This window comes from Passer domesticus, chromosome 13, assembly GCF_036417665.1.
Source record: "Passer domesticus isolate bPasDom1 chromosome 13, bPasDom1.hap1, whole genome shotgun sequence".
In the NCBI taxonomy this organism is placed as follows: Eukaryota; Metazoa; Chordata; class Aves; order Passeriformes; family Passeridae; genus Passer; species Passer domesticus.
This window is the reverse complement of record NC_087486.1, coordinates 8,006,021-8,028,511: the sequence shown is the minus strand read 5'-3', so window position 1 is coordinate 8,028,511 and position 22,491 is coordinate 8,006,021. Positions and strand designations below refer to the sequence as shown.

Below are 22,491 nucleotides of genomic sequence, written 5' to 3'. Positions count from 1 at the left end.
TGGAAAAGATTAATTTTGTTTAATTATTATTTTCAAGACCTCTGCACTCACATACTGTGGAAGGGTAGACATAAAGAGCAGCACTGCCCTTTCTTTAGACAGTTTGCCCTTGTTTGTGAAAGCAAGAACATCCCAAGAGGAGTGGGAGCGACCTCACGTTCCCCATGAAGGGAATGCCAGCCCCTCTGCAGGGCAGTGACACAACACAGGCAGGGGCTGTTTCCCCCACAGTGGACAGGCACCCATCTTACAAGGACTGTGTCAACCCAAACATCAAAAACACAAACTTATAGGAGAAACCCACTCCTCTACAAAAGCAGCACAAGGTGATGCAGCTTAGATCCCTCTGAAATAAATGTTTAAGTATTTTTCTTTTCTACTGTCGAAGGTCACACAGAGCAGATCTATGGAGACAGAAACCAACATTACAACTTTGGACAGCTGCCCACAACAAAAAGCCTCAGCTGATCTACAAGGGAAAACAAACAAAAAAAAAACCCCAAATCCAAACAAGAAGAAAAAGAGTAGAGAAAATATTTTTCTTCTCTAGCTCCCTTCAGCTGGTGAGCTTCTGGGAGCTCACCTCTGTATGCAGAAGCATGTCAGAGCTCATAAGGAGACACAAAAAGGTATTTTAAAGTCAAATGTCTTCTTAAACAGAAAACTTCAAGAATTTGGTATATAAACAAGACAGGTCCCTTACATCTGGACCTAGATTTGTCTGTTTTGAATAATCTTATGAGTTCTTCATACTAATAGAGGAATGCTTTCAGTAAGGGCAAGACTAAAATAGCAATTACAGTGACAGTGATTAGTTAATCTCCCTGCTCTGGAAGCATTAAAACACTGCAGGTATTTTACTTGGCTCATTAATCCCTGCCTGGGTGACAGAGGGCTCTCACTGTATGGAATGTCTCTACATTAATGGCACCATAAGGTTTTTTTAAACATCTAAATGCTCTATTATGAAATGGCATTGAGATGCTGGACAGAGCTAGAACGGAAGCTTTCAGCACAGCTGAAAAGTGTGGGTTGGGAACATTTTCTATTCAAGCAACATTAGTTTCACAGGAGCAATGAACCCCGTGGGAGCAGCATGTGTTGTGTGGGGCTGGGAAGTTTTGTGTGGCTCAGGTGCAGAGAGCTCAGCCCCAGGGAAGGCACTGCCCAGCAGGTCCCATCACGCACAGCACACAGCATTCATGGCAAGTAGAAAAACCACATGGTGTTTATTTCCACAAGCGTTTCAGGGATACATACAGCAGTCCAGTGGCATGTACAAACGTATGGCTGAGACAGCGTCACACTCGAGCCAGACCACCCTGTTCCAGTCCATTTCTGCTGTTTTTGTCTGCTGGAACTCAGAAGTTTCCCCTGCCAGTATAAAGTCCACCCTCCAGGCACAGTGAGTAAGTAGTTCAACCAACAATGTGCACGGAGCATCAGTAGGGAAGAAATCCAGAAACGTTAATTTTTACTCACATGCCCAAACGTAGCAGTTTTGTTTCACACAAAAAATCCCGTGCCTGCAGTCCAAGCACAGTGTTTATCTCAGGACACATGCCATCGAGAAGAACAGCTGATTGCACCACAGATAACAAGCAACACCTCGTGTCTAGCATGGAACATGTCCCCAGAGGGATTTTCACTTGGCTATGCAATCCACTGCAGAGTGGATGATGCTTGCAACGTATCACTTGTCATGCTAAGACATTAACAGCAATGAGATGGGTCAAGTCAGAGATCAGTCATCTTCCCAACACCACCTAGGTGGATCCACTTCACTTCTGCTCCTCACATTGGCTTGATCGTGTGTCACAAGGGTTTGTGAATCACAGCCACACCTGTTGTAAGAACAGACAGACACAGTTATGGCAGGAGCAGCTCCTGGGTTGCCATGTGGCTACAATCATTCTGCAAAGCCAAAGGCCAGCAACGAGGGAGGTGTCTACCACTTCTGTGAAAGTTCCTCCTACTGAAATCAACACAAAACATACAAAAAATGTAAAATTAAAGCTTCAGGGAGCACAGCCCTCAAGTTTAGGGATGACTCCGCTGCTGCCCACTCTCCCACAGCCTGTTTACCTGCATAACTCCTCCCTGTGCTCATGCTGGTTGGCAACAACGTCCACTTGTCTGTGCTGGGGTTGTAGTACTCCACCGAGGCCAAATTGCAGGAACCATCATCACCTCCCACCACGTAGAGGAGACCATTCACAGCACACACACCTCAAAGCAGAGCACAGATGGTGAGACATGGGCTAGCTCATCCCCCACAGCACACTGCTGCCACATTCCAATTCACCCCCAAGCAGATCCCTCAACTCCCATTTTCATCTTTTACAACACTGATCACACACACCACGAGCACACCAACTGCATTAAAAACCACACACAGACAACAGAGCCAACCACCACGGAAAGGCTTATCATGGTTACCTGCATTTCTTCTACACATATTCATGTCTGCTACTTGCTTCCAGGTGTTTGTCCCTGGGTCGTAGACTTCCACACTCTTCCTCACCAAGGGCCCATCGTGGCCCCCGGTGGCGTAGAGCAGCCCACTGAGCACACCAACACCTGCCAAGCACAGCCAGGTCAGCCACAGCACAGGGACAGGGCTGCACATCCCTGGTTCTGCTACTGGGCATGGCCTTGGCCTCTCCAAGGCACTTCCAGAAACAGGGGCCACATGTGCATCAAGATCACCAGGCACGTGGTCAGCTCTGCCCCCACCCACCCCGTGGCACTACAGCACCTGCACAGCAATGCCTGGCAGATGTCCCCTCTGAGGAAGCTGTCAGGCTATCCAAGACCAGCAGCCTAGTCCCATGGCATTCCTCTGCCTTTATTCCATCTCTTTGCACTCACTTGCTGTCTGCCTCCCACCCCGCTTTGTTTCCATCTGCCTGATATTTTCTGCCATGGGATCCTCTGCTTTTAGCCTGATTCCCCCTTTCAGGACTTTTACTTTTGTTTTTTCTGCTGCCATTGTGCCATATGACTTCATCCCTTGGATGATGGTCCTCTCCTCAACAACTTACATCTCTTGAAGCTGCCACTTGATTCCTCTCCTCCCACTCCCACCCCAAAACCTGGCAGCACTTGGCACAGACAAGGTGCCTCCAAAGCCATTTTTGAAGACCCCTGGCCAAATCTCTGGGAATGACAGGGATCTTAAAGCTACTTCTGCCTAATATTAAGTAAATTAGTTAATTAAAATGTTCACCAATCCGTGAGAGTTAAAACTTCCAGCAACATATCTTCGTTAATAGGTTCAAAGGCCTCTATTAAAATTAACAAGGTGGGATGTTAGTAAAACAGAAACAGATCTGAATCACATAATTTCAACCAGTGTGCAGGGAGGAGAGGGGCCCTGCCAGCCTGACAGCAACAGGTTTTTGACTTGGTCCCTGTGCAAGGATCTCTCCTGGTCAGGAAAGGAGAGGGCAGGAACAGCTGCTGAGCCAGAGAACAGGCACCACCCAGGCTCAGCAGCTCCAGCAGGAGCATCCCCATCTGGGCACAGGCACATAGATCTACCATGTCACCTCTCCCCTCTCCAAATTATCTTAGCTTGCTACTGCTGGGTTTGGTTTTGACCAGCCACCTCTCACTGTACCAAGTGCTGAAATCCTAATATGACATTGGGACTCATGGTTCTGCCAAACATACAGTTAATCTCTAACTGCCATAAATATCCACCTTACTGGGCCACATCCTTGGTGTGGTTGAAGTACTCCAGCATGCAGGACTCGGGAAGAGCAAAACACATCCACATGTGTGTCCGGGCTCCTGAGCTGTGGCAGGTGTCTCCCAGGTCACTGGGAAATGGAAAGTCACTTAACTGCATCTGAGCCCAGCAGCCTGGCTGTGCAGCACCTTGGCATTTAACTATATTCAGCTGTTAGTGGAAATTTTATACTTGCAAGAAATAATTTAATGAGTAAACTAATTTAGCAAGTAATAGAGTAAGAGTCGGAAACACTCAAGCTGTTTCACATGAAACTGCCTCCCTGTGCAGTGAGACAGGGCATGCAGGGACAGGACATCCCTGCCAGCAGGGGAAGTGAACACCCCAGCTGGTCCAGCAAACCCTGGGAGTGTTCAAAAACGTGCAGATGTGGCACCTGGGGACGTGGTTCAGCAGAGAACAGGGCAGTGCTGGGTTAACAGTGGGACCTGATGACCTTAAAGGTCTTTTCCAATCTAAAAAAATTTATGATTCTATAAAACCTGGGCAGCACCTGCACATCCCCACAGCCCCAGTGCCTGCAGGGACTGGGGACACCTGTCCCCAGCCCCACTAGATGTCAGCACGGGGATGGCAGTGCAGAGCACGGTGTCATTGCTGGAGCTGTACAGCAGACTGTGCTGCAGCACTGCTGGTGGCACTGGGCAGTCCCCTCCAGTCCCTGCTGGAGGGGCCTCTGTGGGATCACCAGAGCCTGAGGAGCTCAGCTTTCAGGTGGGGAACAGAAAAGTGCAAAGAAATTTGGCAGAGGGGTATGAGCATTCCTAACAAAGGACTTGCTTGGAGAAACACTTGTAAAGCAGCACTCAGAGCAGAGTGTTTCCAACAAAGACAACTCACTAAAATCCATTTCACTACAGCCACAAAATTCTTGCTGTTTCAGCACACTGCCAACAATAGGAGACACTCATTCTGCTCTCCTGGAAGGCTGCACTGGGCTAGGTTTAAGCATCAAGCAGATACTACAAACCTCTTCAACAGAACTCATACCAACAGTGTGTCCATATTTACCTCACCTGGAGCTACAGAAAAGATACTGGAGTAAGGAGAGAGACAGGGTGTAGGGAGCAGCCTCAACCTGCCCAGCTCAAAAGGGAACTCCCACCACAGCTTAACCTGCAGGGTCATTTCAGCCCCAAAGAGCAGCCCCCAGGCTTGCCTGTGGGTACCTGCACAATTTAATATCAGGGAGGCACACACTGAGCATCAGGACCAACAGTGACAAATTCTCATTCACCTGAAGATCATTTTAAATGCAGTGGATGAGAGCACTTCTCCCTTTCAGAGAGGAACAATCACAGAGAAGACAAATTGCTACCTGGCCCAAGATCATGTAGGAAATTAGAAACCATCAAGACTAGAATCCAATCATTTCACAACAGGTCCTTTCCTCCAATCCTCCAGATCACCAACTCTTGCCAACAAGAAATCAACTAAAAACTACCTAAGCAGGAACAATCTGAGATGAATTTTGTTATCCTACACATCACCCAATGTGCAGCTGAGGTTTGTGTTGCAAAGCACCCACTGGGTGCTTGCAGGAAGATCCAAAATGAAAATTCCTCTGAAACCCTACAATGTCAGCAGAGAGGGAGGTGCAGCTTGGCTTTCCTGTGCCCAGCTGTGCCTGCAGCTGGCGATTTGGAAAGAGAACACCTTGCTTACAAGTGAGATGCATCTGCTAGCAGGGCTACTTGGAGACACCAAGCATTACTTCATCAATCCAGAAATCAATCTCAATTTGGCAGATTTAGGCGGGAGAGCTGCTGAGAGATTCCAAGCCATTACATTTTTACCCCTCACGGGAAGTGGAGCACATAAAAGGTTGCACTTGCAAGCCCAGCGATGGCAAATGCCCCTTTTCCTCCCTGTGTGTGAGCAGAGCAGGTGGTGTGGTGCCCGTGCTGAGCAGTACCTGCCCCGCTGCGCCGCGTGCTCATGTCAGCCACGTAGGTCCACTCGTTGGTGGCGGGGTTGTACTGCTCCACCGTGCTCAGGCACTGCCGCGACGCGCCGTCGTAGCCGCCCACGGCGTACAGCTTCCCTGCAACACACACAGCAGGCTCAGCCACAGCCACAGCCCGGGGACAGGCCCTGCCCCAGGACACGCCTAGCCTGCTGCGTGTCTGGGGAAAAGCCTAGCAAAGGCTTCTGGAGTGGACTCGCCACAGGAGTGATTGTTTGTAATGCTGTTAAACTGACAGCAGCACAAGGATGCGCCACAGCAGCTTCATCAGAAGTCAGCAGCCCAGAGGGTTTTCCAAATTACTTGTTGGCCCAGGAGAAGAGGGATTATCAAGGCGTGTTCAGTTCCCCCCATTCAGGTGTGCTGTCAAAGGCTGTCACTGCACATAAACTACAGCATCACATGAGCAATAAATACGAAATAGCTTCTTATAATAATATAATACCTGCAAAGAAACCCAGACATGACTTCGTAGAACTTGGGCCAAATGCAAACCCAGAGATGCTGTGTCCAGCTGAGGCCAGCTGGTCACTCGTGCCCAGTGATGACAGCACAGGACACACCGTGGTGTGAGGGTCCCCTGGGGTGTCCAGCCCTCCCTGCCTCAACTCACTGACAGCTGACAGACACACACTTACTGAGACCAGAGAAGCACAATCAGATATCATGGGACTGCATCATACATGAAACAGGGCTGATGCTCTACTGTGTCCTCTGTTCCCAGGCCTGACTGATCCTCTCCCCTTGTCTCCCTGTATCATCTATCAGCTTGTTTTGCATTTAGGCAGTTAATTCTCTGGGCAGAGGATTCTTCTTACTAAAGCAGCCAGCACAAGGCATTCTGGTTCAAGTCCAGGTCTCCTAGATCTACCATCCTGTAGCATCCAGGTCTCCTAGATGCTACAGTGAACAACAATTAAAAAAAGCTCAACAAATATGTAGAAAAATTCTAACCTAAATTTTTGTACAAAACCTAGAAATTATATCAATTTTCAGTCGATGACAGCAGAGCCTGCCCATGAATGAGCTGTGCGATTCTTTGCATGCACAAGACTCCCACCAGAAGTTATCTTCACCCTTAGGCTTTTGCATCCTCCTGTTTCTGGATGTTTGCAGGCTCCAAGAACAGGCTGGCTCTTTTCTTTGTCCCTCAGGCTCACTCATGGCCTCCTTCTGCATCTCCCTGTCTCTAAGAACATTTCAAACTCTTATTTGTGCTCTTGGTCCTGCCTGGTATTTGTCAGTGAATCAGGCAAGAGTGCCAATCCAAGCAAGACAAGATCAATTTCCCTGGCTGCCATGGATTATTAGGTATTTTCAGTATAAAATTGATCATGAGATCAATTTTTGTCACATTCAGATGAACCCTGTGAATAAACTGCTGGCTGCAGCTTGTTCCCTACACCAGTATGATCAGCTCTTGTGCCCATCACATGCCCTCATTATTTTTATCATGGACTCCAACATATGCAACACTTACTTGTGTTCTCAAAAAAAGTAAAGGAAAAGGATTTCATGAGTCTCCAGTAGAAAATCTGTCCATAGAAGTGCATCTCTCAGGTCCATATTTAATACTTTTTCTGCATCCAAGCCACTTGAATAAATTCCAATGACTGACAGCAGCCCAGCACTTCCCAAGCATGGGCCAGTTTTGAAGGAGGTGCTTCTTAAATATGCAAATTTAAGTTAATGACCACTACTTATTCTGACTTTATCTCCCTTGTTCTTCTCACATAAACAGATTTCATGTACACTAACATATTCCATGTACTTCCCACTCAAACAGGTCCAACCAAAGCACTGTAAAGCATGGTTTATATGGTTTATATTAATGCTTGTGCTAAAGCTGCTCTGCACTGCACTAACAGGAAAGTGCAATGCCACACTAAAGACAAGTTCAGATAAAGCCTTTCACTTGCTTCAAAATAGATTTTGTAAAGAAATAAATGGTTCCTACTTAAACTTCTCATTCTCCTGAGTCCAAACCAAGCTGCTGAGTTCCAGCTCCCTCAAGTGTGGTGCTGACCCACCAGCAGCTGCCACCAGCTGCCACCATCCTGCCAGGCCTCCCACCTCACTCTGAGCTGCCACAGCCTTTGCTGATGATAATCAGCCCCTGCTCGTTCAGGAACCTCAGCAGAGCTCTGCCTGATGTCAATAAACACAGGTTTTAGTATTCCTGCCAAACCACCGGCTTGGGGCTGTGGGACAAACTCCGTTCCTGTTTCTCTGGCTGAGCAGATTTTCCGTGATGGGAATTCCATCCACGCAGCCTCTGCTGGCAGCAGCAGCGCTGGCTTTCACCAGCCAGAACCAGCCCAGGAGAATCTGGATTCAAACAAACCTGCACACACCTGATTGCATTCACAGGAGGCATGGGCTAGTCTGATACAGGTCTGAGGCTCCTGGAAAGCTACACATGATTTTTCACCGAGATAAAGAGGAGAATGGAAAAAGTTGCAGTAATTACGTCATATAAAATCAATCTTTCCCAATTGGTGTAGGGAACAGTTCTTGCCATTCCCTCCTACTGCACTTAACCATTCAGGCTTCTGTTTGACACAGTAATGTTTGCTTGATGGAAATGGCTGCTCATTTTCTTACCCTCCACAACTCCAACTCCAACACTGCTTCTTCTTGTGTTCATGGGAGCCACAAAAAACCACTCATTGGTTTTATAGCTATAGGCCTCAACTGATGCCAGACCTAGTTAAAAAGGGGATACACAGGTTTTCTAATTAAAAAAAAAGAGAAGAAAAAAAGATTGGTGTTGCACTTTCATCTGCCTTCCACCTCCTCCCAAGCCCGTAATTCCCACCATGCTCCTGCAATCCCACTTCCTAACCCCTTGCCTTGCAGGCTGGGACCAGCATGTCAATGCCACTTCTTCAGTGGCTGAGAAAACTGTTACCCCATGACCCCTTCCCTTGGACTGCTGCCTCTCCAATGTGCTGAGGCCACCAAGGTGAGCAGAGTCCAAATTCCAAGCCCAAAAGCCCCACATCCTTTCAAGCATTACAAAACATCCATGCAAAGGTTTAAAAATTCCCCCAGACCCTGCTGCAATAGTTACTTCAGGGCTTAACCAAGTGGCAGAGCTTTACAGCAGAGGCAGAGGTGTGAATCTAAACACGCAGCTATGCCAAGATAAATCCCAGGCACACACACCCGGTAAGACTCCTTGCTAGTATTTTATTCATGCTGCTATGAAAAATTTAACTGAAACAAGGAAAAAAATCCTTTTCAGCCCTTAAAAAGCATAATCATGCAGAGAATGAGGCTGAAAGAAAATATAAGGGTGATATTGTCTGCAATTACTGACAGGTCAGAACACGCACTACTGGGTAGTTACAACACACGCCAAACCCCATTTGTGGCTCCCTCTGCACAGAACCCGAGAGGAAGGGCGCAGGAACCGCTCTAAAGCTCTGCAATCCCTGACAGCACTTGGGTCAGGTCAGGCACTGCCCGCTGCTTGCCCAGCCACGTACCAGTGCTGCCATCAAAGCCGCCCACGGCGTAGAGGAGGTCGTTGAGCACGGCGGCGCCCAGCGTGCTGCGCCGCTCCTGCATGCTGGCAATGGATGTCCACTGGTCCTTGGCGCCGTCGTACACGTCCACCGTGCGCACCCGCAGCGAGCCATTGAAGCCCCCCACGGCGTACACATTGCCAGCCATGAACACCACGCCTGAGGAAAGAGGAGAGGGGTCACAGCAAACTCTCCGGGAAGAGAGCAGGACCTGCCCAGATCGTGCCCGCCTGCCAGGGTGTGAAAGGCGGCCGGGGAGAGCGGAACACGGCGAGGCTTTGGTGTTTTCGGCAGGTTAACGGTGTTGAAGTCGAGCGTGATGAAACATACGTGTCATATGGGAGGTGAAATGTACATGGAAACATGGCAGCATAAGGCACAGATGGAGTTCACAATTGAATGAGTAATTCTGTGAGCCAGAGGGAACACCAAATGGTGAGGCACATTCACAACCCTGTCAGATGTTTTCAGAGGAACACTCGCAACTTAAAGATCTGCTCTCATCATCCACTCCTCCACAACAAGAGGGACTGACTCAGCTCCTTTGATTTTCACTAGGAAACCAACAAGAAAAACTGAACCCCTGTGGGCTGCCAAGACAGCAGTGGGGGAGGAGGAGGGGAAACACTGATGGAGGAACAGCCAGGAGAGAGAGATGACGAAGGGGAGACAGTGGGAGGGCAGGCAAGAGCCCCATTAGAGAGCAGGACATCCACCTGAACAAGAAGGGAAAGATGTCTGTAGGGAAAGAAGAAGGCATGGCAAAAAGAAAGAGCTGCTTGAGCCCAGGGGCACAGAGGAAGCTAAAGGGAGGACTAAGGACATCCATCCAGTGGTGAAGAGCCGCATTCAGGAAACAAAGAAGGTTGCAGCAAAAGTTCCCTTTACCTGCTCTGCATCTCCGTGAGGGAAGCTCAGCAACCTGATCCCACCGCTCCTCCTCAAAATCATAGCACTCCACACTGCGAATGGCTTTGGGTGCTTGCCCACCCACCACAATCATCACCTGCAGAGGGAAGAGCAGAGCTAGAAAACCTCAGACATGACCCCAGGCAGCTGCTCTCTGCAGAGAAACCATCACCACAACCCGATCAAGAGCAGCTGCCAAAACATGTGCTGAAGGCCAGCCAGAAGCCTCTGCAGGGACACTTGAATTTCAGGCAATTATATTTCAAGGGGGAAAAATTTCTCTCCAATTTAATGCATGCTAAATATGGCCACCCCATTTACCCTTCCTCACCGTGTCCAAGGTGGGCAACTTGCCCAATTACTCCTTGAAATACAAAACCTTTTGGCACCACAGCATTCCCAAGACTCACTGCAAAAGTATTTTTAAGTGAAGAAGATTCCAGCATAATTTCCACTGGCAGCCTACTGTTTAGTCATTATCTCCATGGTGGTGCTAAAAATAATCAATGCCACTCAGCAAATAAAACGTGACAGCTGCGGTGCCACCTGCGGGGAAGGCGACACTCAGGGAAATCACCAGAACTGCTACGACCTGGGGGGTCTGGGCTGCTGAAGGATGTGATTTGTCAGCTTCATTAAGGCTTTTGGCTGCCACAGGTACTGAAGGAAATGCAGGAATTAAACCCTGAATTCCTTACAGGTAGGGAAGAGCTATGTCAGGGTGGTCAAGGGCAACCTCAGGGGTGGAAGAACCACTCTGCTGGGTCAGGCTCAGGGTTCATCCAGCCCCAGACTCCACTACCAGCAACAGCACAGCGTGGACACTGATGGGAAAGTGAGAAGACCAGAAGATCTGGTGAGCATGCAGTGTGGTCCTTCCCAAATCTGCCCTATCTGCTGCCAGAAGACAAATTCCCCATGGGCACGGGTGCCAGGAGCCTGCAGCTCTGCACTCGAGGGTGCCCATGGTTCCGAGCTCCAGCTGGGCACTGCACAGGCTGCCAGCCCCCAAAACACCTGCACTGGCAAGCAGCTGGACCTGCACTTTGTTCAGCACACATTTCTTTCAACCCTCCACAGCCAGCAAGAAGGAGGATTTGCTCCCCTTATCACAGCAAATCAGAGGGACAAACATCACCCAAGACAGTCTGATCTTTACAAGGCCAAGGAGCTAGAAACAAGATAATGGGGCTTCAAATATAGATAAAGAGTAGTTGGGAAACTGGCTTTAGGCTCTGCAAGGCAGCTGGGAGTAGCTGAGGGGATAAGATTGTCACTTGGGTCACTCAGATAACAAACTCAACCCCAAGCAGGGTTGCTTTAAAAGTAGAGAGCTAGACAGCAATTTAAAGAATTTCAAGAGCATGGAAATAGTGGCCTATTTGATCTACAAAGATGAGAACATGATATTAGAAACCAAATTGAGTCTAAATTAACAGGCTGACTACTAGTTGTGTAACAGTCTCCCATGGCAAGCTGCAGGGCTTCACACGATTACAGAATTAAGGGATTCCACAGCAGACAATAATCCCTCATCAGCAGGACCAACAGGCCAGATGAAAGTTTCTCAGTAACAAGATTGCTGAAAGATCATCACCTCCTTCCCTTTCTTCACAGTACAAAAGAAGGGAGGAGAGACCTGCAGAAGGATTTGAGTTTGTACTCATAGGTCATGCTATAAAAGATGTTGAGAACCTCTGAACTCACTGATTTGCTGTTCCTTTTATCCTTAACTACTTTAGTCCTTGAACAAGAGCCATATCAGCCCTTCATGATACCCCTAAAGCTGAGCTCTACCAACTTCATCTCAGCAACAGCAGGCAGAAAGGACACCAGCACACGCTGAAAAACCACAACTTCTCAAAGGACAGTCCAGTATCCAAATATCAGAAACAGCACAGACCTCATACACCCTCCCACAAAGCAACCTCATTATTGTTTGTGCTTGGAAAAACAGCACACTGTGGTTTTGATGTCCTGGAATCTCCAAATGCTTACTAGCACCTTCAGTGGCAGTCTGCTGAGAGACATTGTGCCAAACTGTGTTTATCTCTGGGGCACAGAGAAAAGCTCCTGTGGTGGTTTTTTCCTTCACTGATAAAGTGGTGCTGGAGCATCCCAGGCCTGCAGGATAAACGTGGGGAATAATAAGGATTATTTATTCAGTTGCTGCTTTGAGTCCATTGAAATTCACTTCAGACTTCCTGCCCACGGGGCTGGGTGCTGCTGTTTCCTGCTTTCCTGGCTTCTGATTATGGATACAGGAAAGGAAGAGACACCTACTGTGGCCCTCCTCAGCAGGGCTCCACAACACTCTTACCAGGCAGCAGCAACCTCAGCCAGCCCTGCCAGCTCTCCAGCAGCCACTCCACAGCCCAGCGAGCCACCAGCCACTTGTGGCTGACATAACACTACAAGAGCAGAGATACTCCTTCGTCTAAGGGTTTATCTAAGCTTATTCAAGTTCATTATGTTCCTTGCTGGGCATAGGCAATGCCAGAAGAGGGAGTAAAACACTTCCAAGCACAGCCAGTAAAAAGCAACACGGCAAGTCCTGGATCTCCTGTCAAAGGACTGAAAATGCCACCAGGCACAGGGGTGAGGTGACAAAAAGGAACAAACTCAGCTTACCTTTGGCAAGCTAACGGGGGTCCTTGGCTTTGTCCTGGGATTCTTTATTAGTTGTCTTTGATCCAGAGGAAGCAAATGGTATTTCATGGCTTCAATAAGGAAGTCTTTACAGGTGTTGTTATTCTTGATTAAAGCTTCTTCTTCGACTGTCTGAGAACATGCACACACAACAAAGATCATTTACACTGACACAGGTCACAAGGAGCTTCATGGAAAGAACATGTAACCTGGAATTTCCCTTCAAATGTACCAACATTAAAAAAAAAATGCAGGAGACAAACACAGACTTCCAGCTCTTCCCAAAGAAGCACGTGCAGTTAACATCCAAGCTTCTCACTTTTTCCCAAGATCACTCACAAGAAGTATTTTATCACCCTCTGCCAAACACTTGATGCAGCAGAGGAGAATTCACCTCAGTAAGTGATTTCTTTTATCTGAGTCAGAATTTTTAAGGAGAGGCAGTATCTTTTATTCCATTAGAAGATACAGATGAAAGAAAAGCAGAACCATGATGGGTTCATCTTATGAATACCAATTTTATACCAATTGTATTGATTTTTTTAGATATATGATAAAAGCACAGCAGTCAAAGAGCCCAAATGCCAACCCCTTCTTTGGGAATTCTCAGCTCATTATCTAGGCCCAGATGCCAGGAATTAATTTATGAAGAACAATCTCCAAGTCAGACTGAGTCAGAGAGTGCCTCCCTGCCAGCCACACAGACCCAAATGTATGCACTGCATACGTCTTAAACCAAAATTATCACACATTACGTGTTTCCATCATGATGTTTTGCCTGCGCATGACAGAAAAAAGCTGCACGAGCTTGTAACACCACCACTTCTGTATTTTCAGAGTGAAAAATCACAAGATATTAACTTATCAATGCTTCCCCTAGAGGGACAGCAGCTCTGCTCTCAGCATTGCCTGGCAGAGCACGGGTCCCATTTACAAGAAGGTTTCTGAAGCACACATTGATTTCAGTTTTTGCTTTTATTCGTCTGTTTACAGACTCAGCAACAGACCAAATTACTCATCTCAGACACAAACAGCCAAGCCACTGATTAAGGAGCCACCAGGAGTTTAATTGCAAGTATTGATGACTTCTTTGCAGACCAACCTGTACCAGGTAATCTCTGGGCAAAAGGGGCAGGCGAACGTGCTCCATCAGCTTAGCCATGTGCTCTAAGCGAGACTCCTTCTCATAATTTATCCAAGAGATAACTGCTTCAAAGACCTACACAGATAAAGTACAATTAAATGGAGAAAAGACAACTTCCTTGCAGAGTCACCCACCCAAAATCAGCAGCATAGTGATATTAGAGCATCAGAGGAAGGGGGTGCAAGATATCTATCAAATGAAAAAGCTGTGACTGCACAGAGCACAAGCAGCACTGTAGCAAAGAGCTGAGCTGACCATGCATGTTAACAAGCAGCTTCACATCTAGATGTGCTGTATCACTCCCAGAGCTAAGTGCATGTCCAGAACAATCATATACTTCTTGGACATTAGCACTGGAAGGCAGCCAGGAAACTTAATGAGCCTGCTGACATTTGCACTGGACATTATTCATTAAATCAGCCACAACAATTACTCCTGATAACAGAGATCTCCCTCCTCCAGGAGCCTGGCCACATAGTAAAGTCACTACACTCATATTTAATCACTACACCAGTTCCACTAGCTCCCAGAAACCAAAACGTCTTAAGGACAAGTTCCCCCCACACACAGGGCAAGCCCTGCCTGCAGCCATGGAGCCTCTGCACTGCCTGCATTTCCCTGCTAAAAATACTCAGATACTCCAGCTGGGGAACAAGGGCACAGTGGGCTCCTGGTCTGAACCAAGATCTAGTTTTACTTCCAGATCCAGCTGGTTGAGATAAGCATCCAGGGCTGGAGTGACCAAGTGCTCAGAACCAGCCCCACGGCAGAGGCCTGGCGACGCACAGGCGCGGCAGAAGCCTCCGCTGAGGGCTCCTGTGTGAATATGCATGTGCTTATGTAACTGGGAGCCTCACTCACAAAAGAAAGGCCTAAAAATGTCACCGGGAGTGGGAAAGGCTTCCTGGAACACCCAGCAAGGCAGGAAGAGGGGCTGGTACAGTCTCGGATGCTGCACAGCAGGATCTGGATCACTGCAGTGGAGTTTCCCCACAGAGATAGAATTAAATTCTGACACATAAGGGACATCTACAGGCAACACTCCCCAAGCTCTCTCACTGCCGAGTTACCCAGGGGCTGAGCAGAGACCCTGTCTGTCACATGTTTCCCCCAAAGGCATCCCTGGCCCTTCCCTCCAGCATGCCAGGCAAGCGCCCTTGGTTTCAGCTTCCTTCTGGGGTCACCAAATGGTCAGGCCAATTTGCACAGATAATTATTTCTTTCTTTCCATCCCGCCCATCACTCCCCAAGAAACCATTTTGTTTGGTCCAAGGTCACTAATTTGACAAAATCAGCCAAAAATGAGGGCACCACCTTTCAGTCCCCAATTGTTGCTGGTAAATGTACTTGCAGGAGGCCATGGCAGACACATCCTAACCATGAAGGAGATGCAGAGCAGAAAGGGGTTTCTTCCTCTTGGGCTAAACTATATACTTTTAAAATGCAGTAAAGCACCAGCCTCATTTCCTGTGCCAACAAAGTTCCTGCTAACTGTTTGGAATTCAGGACACTGCAATGAGGATTTAAGCAACCCAACAGGGAGTGGTGTAATCAAACCACAGCAAATGCTGAGGAAAATAAATACTTCAGAGCTTTTAAGTATTTTAAAATTAAAATAAATAAGCAAACAAACATTTTAACTTCAGCTATGAGGCCTTTAAAGTAGAAACTGGGTTGTTGTGAGATTTTTTTAATTGCAAATGAGTGTGGAAGGAGGATAAAGCAAATGTTTAGCCGACAAACAAGCTTTTCATTAACCTCTTCTGCACAAAGGCTGAGCTGCAGAACAGGTCACAGGACTGGGACATACCCAGCTCCATGTCAGGAGGACAGTGAACAAGTCTAAAGGAAGGTAAGGCAACAGGAATATGCACTAGGAATAAGCTGCTTCCTCGGTGCTGGCGTCCACTCCTGAGTCAGGCAAGCACTGATGCTTCCCTGCTGTGCCTACTCTAAAAATAACTTTTTTTTTTTTTAAATCAGATTCTGGCACCTTCCATTGGCTCTGATTCCTAATTTCAGAGAAGGGAAAAAGGCTTTAATCCAAGACAGCAATATCTCTATTTAAAGGCCACATCTGTTTCCAGTCCTGCCGTGCCCGCTGCAGACCCCGAGCAGCTGCTGCCGCTCCCCCGGGACCCTCCAGCCATGCAGGACTTGCTGCCAGGGTGGGATGGGCAAAGCAGTTGCCCACACAGCTTGATTTAGAGCTGAAGTAGCAGCTGGCACCTGCCTGGCTGCAGGAGCAGTCCCGAGCTTGGGAGAAGTAAATTTCCCACTCTATGGAGGAGAAGGGTAAAAGCCTGGAATATCTTCTCTCTGCATACTGCCTAAGGAAGGAGCAAGCCCAGATGTTTTCCCAGTCTCTTCAGCCAAAAATCCATTTGTTAGAGACTCCCAAGAGTGAGGGCCAAACCTTGCATCAGCTTCTGCTGCATGTCAGCAGCATGAGACAATGAATCAATTACCAGACTCTGCATAGAAATCCCAATCCAAAAATCTCAACCCTCTAAAATATTTCTTTAGCCACTGTTCTGAGTTGGCAGGAGACCATTCTCAAGTCCCCCCCACTTTATACATCTTTAGTAAATAACAAATAATTATTATTTTTATATGTTTTTTTACCTTGCAAACAGTAAAAAGATCCAATTAGGTCACGTACAGAAAACATTAATAAAACTGTCTTCCACTGTACTGTACTCAGCTATAGCAAAAAGAGCAAGCAGGGACAACAAACCTCTGCTCCATTCTGAAAGGGCCTGTGCAACTGCAGAGGCTGGTACAACAAGGGGGACAGAAGAGAAAGGAGAAGAATCTTGGAGTGATGAGAAAATGCTGTCACCACTTGACAATTAAAATTTCTGTGCTAGCAGAGAATTTTTGTCATCCTGATGGCCTGGGGCTATAAATAAGCCAAAATTGGTGAAGATAAGGATATATTTTATTAAGCCAATTGTTATTAGTTGCGGGGTGGCAGAGGAAGGGGAGAACACACAAATTCCTGAGGCATTCCAAGGGCAATTCTCCCTCCCTGATCCTGGCAGGACTTGGTTCTAACACTTCTCAGTGATCCAGGGATGGCAGTGCTCTGGTCACAGATACAGAACATGTATGAGACACAGCAAGGAGAGGAACAAGAAAGCTCCTTGTGAAATCTGGCTGTGACAATTAAGCTGCCAGATTTCTGAAATATTTTGCACATGAATACACACAGATATATGCGTGTATGTATAGACTGGTATACACATATATATACTTTCATATAATTTGGTTTCTGATATGTATCTCAAGCATTAGCAGATAGGAATAAAAGTGAGGAAAAACAGCTTGTCTGTCACGAAGTTAACATGAAACAGCAGCCTAGGAGTCTGTCCTCAATTTCCAGCAGTTCTTTGAACTCCAGCACATTTCATGCTTATGTTCCATTCCCATTTTCTGCCTTTCTCCTGTTATTCAGGTCTGTTGTTTTGAACATGCAGCTTATGCTTACATTTCCTTCCACGGCCTTGCATTCTCAACAATCTTTTCTTTTACAAGTTCTTTTACAGTCAGCTAAAGAAATACTGGGTTTGATTGTGTAAAGCTCAGATGAGGGAAGGAGCATTTTGATTCCCCTGGGCGCAAGGCCAATAAAAGCTTTTGAACAATGCTTCACAGGACTGGAAAAAATTGGTTACTAAACTTGCACTTCCCTTTGCAGGCTGCTTGGCTCAGGCAGAGGGATTCTGCTGTGAGCTGGTGCCATTTGCTGTTTCCCCTGCTGGCCCTGCCCCAGGGGCACCTCGCAGCCCACGCCTGCGGGAACGCGCCCGGAGCCTCCAAGTTTGCTAGCTCAGGATCAGCAGAGAGCACCCCTGAGCCCACACCTCACACGGAGCAGGATTTCTGGAGAGTTTTACAGTCCCTCTGGGCCCAAGCACTAGTGTGTGTGCAGCCCAGAGGGGCTGAGCAGGAGAAGAGCACACGTGAGGATGTGCAGCAGCACCACACCCAGGTCCAGCCTCAGCCCACCCAAATGCAGGCACCCAGTAAGGGCCCTGAAGTTACAAACCACACAACCCTCAAGCTCTTCTGTGGCCTCCCACAAGTGACCATTTACATTTAGGAACATGGTTTAGTGGTGGACCTGGCAGTGCTGTGTTAGTGGTTGGACACAATGATCTTAAATGTCTTTTCCAACCTCACTGATTCTGTGACTTTACAATCTCCCCACTGTGACAATTTGGAAATGAGCTGAAGGACTGGAGGCACGTGCCTATCCCCAGAAACCTACAGCAGGTAACACAAGATACTCAGAGCAGAGAATGGGGCTGGAGTTCACCAAGCACCATAAACACTGCTCACCCTCCTTGCCAGGACTCCAGACTACACAAGATGTGCTGAACGTTTCAGTCACAAAAACAGTATTAACCAGTGCCTTTCTCCCCTTTTTTATTAAAAACACTGAAGATACTAGAAAAATACTTCCTTCCTTCCTTTTGGTTCTGGGCTTCCTTTTGTTTTTCTAGCCAACATGCAACAGAAGCCAATATTCCTCCCCCGCCTAATGAAATTCACTTTTTTTTTGAGGTTTTACAGCAGGTATTAAATGCTTTACACAACAGTAGATGGGAGTTTCTTAGTTTTCCAGAGAGGGAAAGTAGTTGGTTCTGAGCCCCAGGGTTTTTAGCATGATATGGATCTGAGAGTCATAACTTCCTGCAAAGAACAACCAAGTGAAGGTCATTTTTATGTGCTTTTAGGATTCACATTATTTTAATTTTCCTTTCCACATGATCTCTGTTGGAGAATGGCCCCTAAGGAGCATATCATGATAACAGTTCCTGGTGTAAGATCTAGAAACATTCCAGCATTCTTACATTCACTCTTGTTATACAATTTACTGTACCTTTTCTTCAGAGGAGACTGTGAGCTTGTCACTTGATATTAAACTGCAAACCTGGTCCAGACTAAGGCTAAGAAATTCTTCTCCTAGCATCACCTCAGGGAAGTGCTGCTCTGTTCAACAAACGAAAAGGGAGAACAGAAAATTATAATGAAATCCACGTTTTCAGTCAGTGGCAGGACCACAGCATGAGAGAACAGCTCTGAGCACCCACGACAGACCCACGGCAGCTGTGAGTGGAGCACAGACAGCAACCAGCCCCAGAGCAGCACAAAGAAACCTGATGTTATTTCCAGCAGCACCAGCCCCATGAAATACTTTCATAAATGACACTAAACTTTCTGAAAAGCCACTGAGACTATTCCATTAGCAAATACAGTTAGAAATGGCAATTGAGACAAGGGCCAATGTACAAAGTAGTAAATAACCTGGCCACCACAGCATCCACCTTCCCAGTAGTTTTCCCCTTTCCACTTAAGCCTACAATTGTGCAAATTACTATTTCTCCCTTTTTTGCCTCCAGATCCCTCCATATTGTAACTCTGGGAGCCACTTGAAAACAAAAAGCATGAATATAACCCCAAACTGAAAGAATTATGACTGAGCGTCATCAAATCTGTCAAGCTTTATATCTAGCCAAAAGGCACACGAAATAATCACTTCTTAAAAAATAATTTCTAGGTCAAATATGTCATTAGCCAGCTGCAGCAATTTTAGTTTTGCAAGAATTTCTTACATATACTGCCAATTTAATCTCACCTGTCACTTTCTAAGTCCCATTTATCCTTGGCTGAATTACAGAAACATGAATCCCAGACACTTTATCTGAAGCAGCTTCTTTCAAGTTCTAATTCTGTAGCTTTGAGAAGCTCAGAGTCTTGTATCCAAAAAGCTCTCTCTGCAGCAAGATCTGCCTTGAGTTTTCACATCTGCAAAGTGCTTTGCCTGACAAAAAGCAGCACCACAGGGACATGAGCTGGCATAACTTCCAGAGAGGAGATTTTTGGAGCCCCTAAACAGCCCCTCACCAAAGCTTCTGCTGCAGAGTTGGACTCTGGACTTGGAGTCCCCAGTCACAGACCCTCCTTGCTCTACTGAGGACCAAAACCCTACAGTTAAGCCAAAGGCTCTGATTAAAAATAGCAGAATGTGAATAAAATTTAATACTCTGTTATGCTGGAAATATACATATGATCTAACAAACTCTTTAGGCCTCAAATATTTAAGAGGCAGGAAACACTCCCCACACAATAACCTGGATGCACTCTGACTTCTGGGCAAAATCTCATATTCATTCATTCTGGACTTGCATCTGGCAGCAGAAAGGTATTTGATCTCTCATTATTAGTTGGAAGCAAGGGAGAATATTTACTGATTTTAATAAAGGAACTGGTGCCTGCATCAAGGAGGCTCCTTCACCTACTAAAGTTATCCATTGGCCAGAACTCAGCATTTCTCAAGTAACTGAGCTCATGCATGCATGGACTCTTGAGCTTGGGGACTTCTGTCTTGGTTGAAGGCTGTTACATAAACAACATAGTGAAAAGAATTTTAATGGCATTTTTATTAATGGAGTTCCATTAACATTACATGGGCTGCTGTACTAACTGGGACCTATGAAGGCCAATAAAACAACAAAGCAGACCTTCTAATTGCCAAACAACCAAATAAATATACAGTGAATGCACTGCTTGTTGGGTTAAAGATTAAACAGGGCCTGGAAACAAGGATAATGAGATATTACAAGCAAGCTTTTATACAATTAACCATTCCTTCCAGGGTACCTTTTTCTCCAGGGGATAATACAGCCAGAGCAGCTGAAAAGGTTTTAGTTTTATTTGCAGGAGAATAGGGGAGGACTCAGTGGATACATTTTTATTCCACTGAGCCTACTTATGGTCCAATTAGGGACAAAACTGTTAAAAAGGAAAATGTTGCAGGACAGAGCAGGTGCTCTGGGAAAGAGCAGGTGTATGTGTCCCTATACAAATTATCAGAAAACAGAAAAACAAACTGGGAGAAAACTATCAGCTTCTCCCAAGCAGAGGTCAAGGGCAACTCTGCTGGAGGAGACTGGAAAGTGCTGGGTAATTCAGAGCTTGAGGCTGGCTGAAAAAGCTTTACATTTATGAGGTAGAGGAGAAATGCTGAAAGCCATTGCCTGCACCTGCTTACTGCAACCAAACGCATCCACTCGCAAAGAAACATGAGCCCTTGGGGTAAGGGGCCATTGCTGCACAGATCAGAGCCTCAGACTGCAAGGCAATTTTAGCTGAGTGTTCCAGCTCCCACCCCAGGATTTAGCTTTGCCCAGTGCTGTTTATTCCCACAATGGAAATGCCCAGCAGTGCCTGCTGCTCTCCCAGGGCAGGCTCCATGGGAAGGGCACCAGCACCAAGGCTGAGCTGTTCAACAGGCACACCAAGAGCTTGCTAGGATCACACTCAGGAACTATTTTGTGGGCTGAAATCCGGAGGATCAAACTTCTTTACCTCCTAAACTCCTCCTTTTTTACCTCCTAAGGTGCTCCCCGGCGACGAAGCCACATTTCACAACCTGCAGCACCGCAGAACTAAACAAAGCATTCCCTTCCTGTTTGAATAGCAGAAATCTGCAGAGACCAAGCAGGACTCCGAGCTGGTGTGCCTGGAGGCAGGGTGAGCTGCAGAGGCAGACCCCCTCCCCTCTCCTCCCCTCCTCACCTGCGTAGGCGTTGGCCTGCTGCAGCAGCTCGCTGCAGGCGTGCACGTCGGCGAAGGCGCGGATGCCCAGGCAGTTCGTGGGGTGCAGCTGGGACTGCAGGAAGTCACAGCAGTTTTTTCTAACATCCATCAGTTGCAATAAACTGGCAGCTGGCAACAAAACCTGCAAAGGCACGAGAGGGGAATGAGAGCGAGTAAGGAGGGGTGATTCACAGCTTGCACAGGCTGGAGGCAATTCCCGTCCAGACAGGGACATGGCCCTGTGGGGTGATGAGAAGGAAGGTTCAAGTCTTAGCTCTACCCATATCCAGTTTATGCTCTGAGACATGAAAATGCTGTAAGTGGAACTCTTCTCACTGGGCTGTAAGTGGAACTCTTCTCACAGCTTCTCCCCACAAGACCTCAATGCAAAGTGAAGACAAGGTAAAAGCAACCACAGATGCTCCTGAATTTCTGGCTTTGCTGCAGGTAGGTTCTGCACACAGATATAGTTTTCCCCCCAAAAGGGCTTTATATTATTTATAAGCATTGCCACCAGATTCAAAACCCATAGCAGCCCAGCAGTCCTCAAAACCCTGGACTTTGTTACTTCCAACAAAACGTTATTGGCTTGTGAGGAGGGTCCTCAAGCAGTCATGTAAGAGAGGGGGTTCCCAAAAGCTCAAGCTGGCTTTGCTGGCAGCAAGGCTCTTGGGAAAGACAGGTCCAACTATTCAGATCAGCAGCTTTCATGTGCACTTACACATAATGCTGGGGACATTTGTGGATCATGGCTGCAGCTGAATATGAGGTACTGCTTTGTACCTCCAAAACTAAGCATAGAAAAAGGAGACAGAAATGGATGATGAATGTGACATCTACTGGAAAAAAAACACCTTTGAGGCCAGTGAGAAGGACAGGAAGTAGAAAACAAAATCCATCAGGACATTACAGTCCATGACATCAGCTACTT

At 46.9% G+C, this 22,491-nt stretch overlaps 1 protein-coding gene across 3 annotated transcripts in view; it reads right to left on the bottom strand.

Annotated features, from left to right (window-relative positions):
- Nucleotides 1-1,199: 1,199 nt before the first annotated feature.
- The window catches only part of KLHL3 (kelch like family member 3), a 44,289-nt gene continuing 22,997 nt past the window's right edge, over nucleotides 1,200-22,491 (bottom strand). For all 3 annotated transcript variants that reach the window (XM_064388251.1, XM_064388252.1, XM_064388253.1), the window contains 11 exons: nucleotides 21,540-21,702; nucleotides 18,841-18,950; nucleotides 13,911-14,027; nucleotides 12,791-12,940; nucleotides 10,139-10,256; nucleotides 9,212-9,409; nucleotides 8,325-8,426; nucleotides 5,670-5,798; nucleotides 2,440-2,580; nucleotides 2,086-2,229; nucleotides 1,200-1,844 (listed from right to left, as the gene is read on the bottom strand). In XM_064388251.1, the coding sequence (XP_064244321.1) occupies nucleotides 1,816-1,844; nucleotides 2,086-2,229; nucleotides 2,440-2,580; nucleotides 5,670-5,798; nucleotides 8,325-8,426; nucleotides 9,212-9,409; nucleotides 10,139-10,256; nucleotides 12,791-12,940; nucleotides 13,911-14,027; nucleotides 18,841-18,950; nucleotides 21,540-21,702 (1,401 nt within the window). In that variant the 3' untranslated portion in view covers nucleotides 1,200-1,815. The remainder of the gene's footprint in view (nucleotides 1,845-2,085; nucleotides 2,230-2,439; nucleotides 2,581-5,669; nucleotides 5,799-8,324; nucleotides 8,427-9,211; nucleotides 9,410-10,138; nucleotides 10,257-12,790; nucleotides 12,941-13,910; nucleotides 14,028-18,840; nucleotides 18,951-21,539; nucleotides 21,703-22,491) is intronic.